This window comes from Barbus barbus (assembly GCF_936440315.1).
Source record: "Barbus barbus genome assembly, chromosome: 24".
NCBI lineage: Eukaryota > Metazoa > Chordata > Actinopteri > Cypriniformes > Cyprinidae > Barbus > Barbus barbus.
Window position 1 is genome coordinate 25,990,371 of NC_136752.1, and position 7,064 is coordinate 25,997,434.

Consider the following 7,064-nt stretch of genomic DNA (forward strand, 5'->3'; position numbering starts at 1 on the left):
AATAATAGTAAAAGGAACAGCTTAATGCAACAAATTGTTCTTGATGCAGCCGAAATAAATCCAAACACACAAACAAAAAAAATGACATGGTCTTCGCAGTATTGACCTGGAGGGCTGTCGAAACGCTATACTTAAAATAAACCGAGGATCAGATTGAGACGCAACCAACAATTTGCATTCGAGGAAAACAAGTAACTGAGACACGGTCAACAAATCAGAGCTGGAAACAAGAGAGGTTGAGCAGTTTTGCCTGATATTTTCTTTGTTCCTTGGCTGCGTTCTCCTGTGCTGTAATGCATGTTTGTAGCTTACTGTAACACGTACGCCTTGTGAGCACCACGTAAAATGAAGACAAAAACGAACGAAAATAAAGGAAAAACCAAAGTAATCTTGCTACATCACTCGACGTGCTTCGTCCAGAAGTCCTAGCTTAGGAAGAAGTCCTTTCCACCCAAGCCTGAACAGACCATGTCTTTTCACGGAATGAGAAATAACAATAGACACCATTTTTAATGTGTGTGTTTCTTTTTTTCTGATAATCTAAAAGGACGTGGCATAATGTCTGACGAGTTTGTGCTCAGCTAAAGAACTGTTCCAGTTCTTCTTCCATGTTGGCCTCTGGCACCATTTGGTCCAACTCTCGCTCGCCTCTACCATGGCTGGCGGTGGCCGCCGAACCGCCGGAGGCCGAGAACCAGGGATGGTCCAGGATCTCTCGGGAGGTGAGGCGTTCGGCCGGTTCTCGCCGCAGGATGTTACGGATGAGGCATCGGGCTTTGGGCGTTAGCGTCTCGGGGATGCTAAACTGGCCGCGGCGGATCTTGCTGAACAGCGAGCTGGGCTCCACGTCGTGGAACGGGTAGCGGCCCACCAGGATGGTGTAGAGCATCACGCCTAAGCTCCACACGTCCGCCGCCTTACCAGAATAGCTGCCATTTGCATTGAGGATTTCCGGGCTGACGTAGGCTGGACAGCCGTGTTTGTCCGAGAGCGAATCATCACCGCCTTCTAGGAGGTACGTATCCTCTAAACTCTCCAACTTTACAAGGTTCCTGGGAAAGACAGAGAATAACATGAAAATGTACATATTTGGAAGACATGGTGTTAAATAAGTAAAATTGGTTTGTTGGCTTTCAAAATGGATGATACAACAATTGAACTGACAAACTAATATATAATGCTATAAAATACATGAAATGGAACAAAAGTATCATAGAAAACTAAAGCTTCTATGGCTTCCAATGGGAAATGACTGACAAACTACTAACAGAAAAGTCGTAATATACATTAAATGGAACAAATTAAGATAAAACAGACTGAAAATAAAAGTTAAAGATGTAAAATCAATTAAAAGAAGCAAACTTTCAGTTGTGTTGCCTTTCAAGATCATTCAAAAATTATGACCAAAAACAACGAGATAATCAATTTAAGAGAAATCCATGCATCCAAATCTGTCAGTCCAAAATAATAACAAAAAACCCTTTCAAATCATATTTTCCTCTACTATTGAAGTTTTTTCGAAAGCAAAGCATAAATATCCTCTATATTGGACTGTAAATCCCCTGCATAAAAAAAGCAATATAAAGATAGCCTCGGGACACTCCTGCCAGTCTAATCCAGAGGGAAATCTGGTATTCATTCTGGGAATTATAAAAAGCAGGAATAATGCCACACCAAAGATGGAATTCCTCAAACCATCACTTTTTCCCTGTGATCCTAGTTTTTCCACTGTAATCCTGTAATTTGTACAATAATGCAAAACATGAAACATACATATGACGCCAAACAATCTGCTATATATTCACAGTATATCCGCAATGATTCTGTTGCTACAGTGATATAAAATAAAACAACATTCTGATACTATGTCGCTTTTTATTTGGTCGTTATGTTTTCTGAAAAGCATGTCACTGATTTATCTGTTCTTCTTGTCTTGAAAGTATGAGAGCATCAAGATGTTTTTAATAATGTCTTTGATGCAAAATCGGGGTTTAGGGTAAGTCATGTTCAAGAATCAGATTCATAACTATGGTTCAATGAACCTTTTGCATCATAAACTTAAAAACAAGTGATATTAGTAAAATACTGTGACAAATGTATATTTAGATATACATATACAGAGTAACTTCTATTGCAAACAAATGCTGTTCTTCTGAACTTTCTATATCGTGGATTACACAACAATATTAAGCAGCACCAGTTTTCGTCACTGATCAGCTATTAGAATGATTTCTGAAGGATCACGTGACACTGAAAACTGGAGTAATGATGCTGAAATTTCAGCTTTGCATCACAGGATTAAGTGGCATTTTAAAAGTTTATATTATTTTTAACTAATAAATGCATGCAGCGGTGTAAGAATAACAGGCTTTTTCAAAAACATTTGAATAAATATTACCGACCCCAAACTTTTGTTAGTTATGCAACTCCCTTTATGTGCTTACAGTATTTTCAAACTACACAATTTACATCCCTGCTCATTCATCAAAAAGCTGAAAACCCCTGAGACTAACTACATCGTGCAGCCCAAGTTACAAAGACAAAAAATAAAAAAACATATACAAATGAAAACATATTTGAGGTCGTCTTCAATCTGCCTCGTGAAACCGTACGCCCACCGAGTCTCAGCAAAACATCCAATCCTCGGAACTCAAAATAGTCATATTATTTTTCACGACAAGCGGCATCTTGCTGCGTGGAAAGGTTGCAGGGCATCTAAATTACCTGAAGGTCAGAAATGAACAGGATGCCCCTTCTCTGACCTGAACTTGTGACCTGTTTCCATGCACCACTGTGCAAAAAGAACACGGCATGCTCAAAATATTCTCTTAATGACATGCAGCATATGTGAGTCACAGCTCCACGAGTTACTGGCTGAGTTACACCGGGTCAAGAGCCTGCAAAGAACACCGGCCCACACCAAAGCAGGAAAAATGGAGGAGGACACGTGGATGCACACACTTAATGCCATTAAGTGACACCAGGGAGCGATTCCAGACGAACTACACTGCGTACAACGGCAGAACGTTACAAGCGTAATAACCAGGTCAGGAACCCACTATGCAGAGGAATGCAGTTCTGTCTGGCTCGCTTTCCTCTCTGGTTCCAATCTTAGTGCGCCCTTGGTGTTTGATTTCTGGCCAGGGTAATACTCACCACCCTTGGCCACGTTTACTTGCGCTCGTCTGCAATCACTCACTGAAAGGTGGACGGCTGACGCACCAGACCACAGAGCATGGGAACAGTAAGGTCACTGAGCTCACATTTAAAGCACCGGGCAACATTCTCCATTTCCATCGAGCGAGCCAGAGGGAATCTAGCTGAGCTGACTCATTTGGCCACTGGGGCAACTGCCATTTAGTTTAAACGGGAAGGCCACCCAGATTCATAACGCAGTCTTGGGATTATTTCAGACTAATTTGACTGCCAAACATATGGGCAGGCTAATTTTTAAAAACTTAACACGCAATGCCATTCAAAACCACTTTACTTCAACAACATGACTTATTTCGCACGTAACAGGGTATGCAAATAGAAAAACAAACAACGGGACTTAATGTTGTTCACTGGAAATATATTGGTCGAAAATGATGAGGGTTTGCTGATGTCAGTCAAAAACAAAAAGGCATTTCCGAGGTGGAGCATGATGGAATACAAAAAGCAATATTTTCATGCACAGAGTAAGGATAAGCCACAACAGCTAAACTTGTCAGCGGTTTTATGCACCAAAATAGATGCTGAAGTAGCAATATGTAAAATGTGTTACTAAAATATCAAGTGCTGGCAACCCATTGCCAGAGAAATTTATTATGACTTGTTTCATTTATCATAAGAGAACAAAACATCCTGAACAGCATACTAAATTCAACCACCCACATTTTTTTTTTACTCAAACTTCATTTTTGGCTAAATTAAAACTTTAATTTCCATTTTGGTAAAAAAAAAAAAAAAAAAAAAAGACCTGAAATCTGTGTTAAGAAAGTACATATGGTCCATTTTTATTCCAGGTTGACTTTAAATAAGGCATTTAAAATACCGGCCTAAAATCACATTAAATACTGTAAATGCCTATATGAGTAAATTAATAAAGACCTGTAGCATTTCAGATGGTGAATACATTCTAGATACCACTATGGGATGGTAAAACCACAAGAATTTGATTAATATCATGGAATGAAGACATCACTAAAGACCCCATGAAAACAAAACTGGAATGACTTTTGACCTATGCCTTTAAGCATTAAGGCATAACAATCCAGTCACAATGGTTTAAACTGGTCGAGCAAATGTTTGCATTGGTTTGAAAGTGACTTCTGTGTGAGAAGAAGTGCTTCATATATTACTACACTATAAACAAAATACCTTTTTTGGCTTCAAAAATCTTTATCTCAGGTGTGTAACCAAATTTGTGTCCAATCCTATGCTCTCTAGAATAGGAATGTCCCCTAATACCGGCTGCCAATGACAACAGCAAGTAGAAATTCATAGTTCACAATTTTAAATTATATGCTATTTGCATTTTAAAAAGGGGAGGGGGGGCAACCTCTTCAATAATGTTTGTTTCAATAGGAAGCACAACAGTAATATACCATATTTACAATCACAGTATGCGAATAATGTGCTGTCCATGCAAAACAAACCTCTCTTTAAAAGACCAAATGTGCACATTCGGTTTGAACCCAACAACCTTACTAGTAGTTTCTTTACCTGTCCTCGTTCTTAAAGACGAACTTCCTCAGCTTGAGGTCTCTGAGGACCAGGCCGTTGTCGTGGCAGTGCGCCACAGCTGATGCTATCTGATGGAAAAGTCTGGCAGCCTCTTCCTCTCGCAGCTTCTTGCAAGTGCGAACGAAAGAGTGCATGTCGCCATGGCTCCTCTCAAAGAACACGTACGCTCGCGTATCCCCCAGAAGAATCTCCACTACCTGGTTAATGTTCTCATGGGTGCCCAGCACGAAGTAAGCAGCCAAGGACTCCTGGTATCGACTGATATCAAACACCTGGAGGAGAGAGAGCATTTAGAATTCAATTAGAAGCAATCATCGATTTCCCAACAGAGTGCAAAAGTATTAGCCCCCCAAGACAAGAGCCCTGCTATTGGTATCTTCAGAGACAATGCCTAATTCTGAAACAAAAGAACGGATATCCATGCAACGCCGAGTCGAAAGGCATTACACCTCTGCTGCATTTCCGTGTCCCCAAAACACACACTGAATTTTGATGTTGCTTAGTAACAGACACCTAAAAGAGAGACGGGCTAAATATAACAGGATGGCGCTGGACATCGGAGGCCGTTCTCTCATCAGGAGATAAGAGGTTCTTACTAATGGCTTTCTGCCCATGTCAGCCCATCCAGAGTGTCTTATGTTTCAAAGTCATGTAGACTTGCATGCATGAATGCATGGCTGTATGCAAGCATGCACACGCACACACACACTCACTTCAGGGGTATTCCCACATGCTTTTTTTTTGCACGTGACTATAACTCATCACTTGATGTCATTGTTGATGAATCACAAAAGAAAAGCCATTCATTTGATAATGCAGCAATGGGAACCTCGCTAATGAATGCAGTAAGCCATATATGCATGTCTGACATACATCCCTATCTATAGCTGATGCAACTGCATGAGTGTTCCGTTACAAAATGACACACATAGGTGTGTTTCTTACCTTGCACACGAGCTCTTCCCCACTGTGCAGGTGGGTGGCTCTGAAAACGTGGTCTCCCTCAATGGGCTCCAACAAAAGGTAATTTCCAATGCAAGAAATGCAGTGAGAGGAGTCAGGGGTCTCAGGGGGGCTGGGAGATCCTAAATTGGGACTGAAACTCTGGTTGGATTCTGTAGTCCTTAGACAAGATAGCTCCTCAAAGTCGTGTGCTTTGTGCCTCGATCTCCCATAACGCGAAATGTTAATGGGACTGGATCTCTGTATGTTCATGAGTATAGGAGGAGGTTCGTCCAGATCAGGAGGGTTCAGACGGTCTTGGAGGAGAGAGGGGGGGTGGAAGTGAATGACAGACAGATGCCCTCTATTTAACACTGGGCATGAAGGCAGCGGCGATTCCCCTTGACTGTAATGATGATCTTATGCATGTGCGTTAATTGCACTGACAATGTGGCGTCATTTCAGCACACATGCAATGACGTGCATGCACGAATTGTGACCTCTATGCTCAGCGTGCCCTCAAAGAACAGCACGGTTTAGTTGCAAGAGCCCAAAACGCGTGAATCGGCGCGGTGTAATGTAAATGCTGTGACGTCACGGTCGATGCAGAGCAGCAGGTAAAGAATGATTTTTTTTGCATTAAATTAAAAGGAAAAAGTGCCTGCTGGGGTTAGATATCCTGAGAGGGCGCTCCGTGTTCATTCGAGCGGGTCTCCACGCGAAAGCCTGTCCATGCAGCTACCAAATATGGCTAGGAAAAATTTCCTCCAGGTCGCGAGCCGCCTTTTGTTACGCCTGGGAAGTCGATGTCCTCCTCTTCGCGAGCAACCAAACTCCGACGATCTCCGGCGCTTGGATCTGATTTGGACAAAGGCAAGAGGGGAAGGCTGACGTTCTCCCCGGGCCTATCCCTTGTTTCAGCAACAAGACACCATCATCATCTTCTTCTTCTTACTTACGTGGCTGGGAACCTAGTCCATTGAACGCGCGGAGTCAGCTGCACTCACTGACTGACTGAGCTCGCGGGACTGACTGGAGCTCTCCACGCGCACGACCAGCCCCCCTGACGTCACGGCCAAAACGCGCTCCCATTGGCCGCTCGCTTGATGCTGACACATCCACAGTCTCGCAAGCAAGCCATCCATGCAGTCATGTGAGATAATTGTTGTCCTTGGAATTTAATTGAAGCTCCCTAAATTATCTGTCGATATGGTGAATTCCAGGGAGGAAGTGTGTGTTAGGATTAAATGTCAGTTGGTTTGTGCAATGAAGCAAAAATGACATCAAACTCTGATTAACTATATTGCCATGATGATTAAGCATTGAGTATGTGTCTGTGTATATACATTTCTGTCGTCATTTGGGTTAGTTTGCGCATTTATCTTAAAGACGTT

The 7,064-nt window shown here is 42.2% G+C and overlaps 1 protein-coding gene across 1 annotated transcript in view; it reads right to left on the reverse strand.

The window, feature by feature from the left end:
* LOC306843794 (tribbles homolog 2-like) overlaps nucleotides 1–6,686 on the reverse strand; it is a 7,691-nt gene extending 1,005 nt beyond the window's left edge. The window contains exons 1-3 of the mRNA XM_079375467.1: nucleotides 5,674–6,686; nucleotides 4,708–5,000; nucleotides 1–1,052 (exon numbers count right to left, since the gene is read on the reverse strand). The exon at nucleotides 1–1,052 is cut by the window's left edge and continues 1,005 nt beyond it. Of these exons, the coding sequence (XP_079231593.1) occupies nucleotides 578–1,052; nucleotides 4,708–5,000; nucleotides 5,674–5,943 (1,038 nt within the window). The 5' untranslated portion in view covers nucleotides 5,944–6,686 and the 3' untranslated portion in view covers nucleotides 1–577. The remainder of the gene's footprint in view (nucleotides 1,053–4,707; nucleotides 5,001–5,673) is intronic.
* Nucleotides 6,687–7,064: the final 378 nt, after the last annotated feature.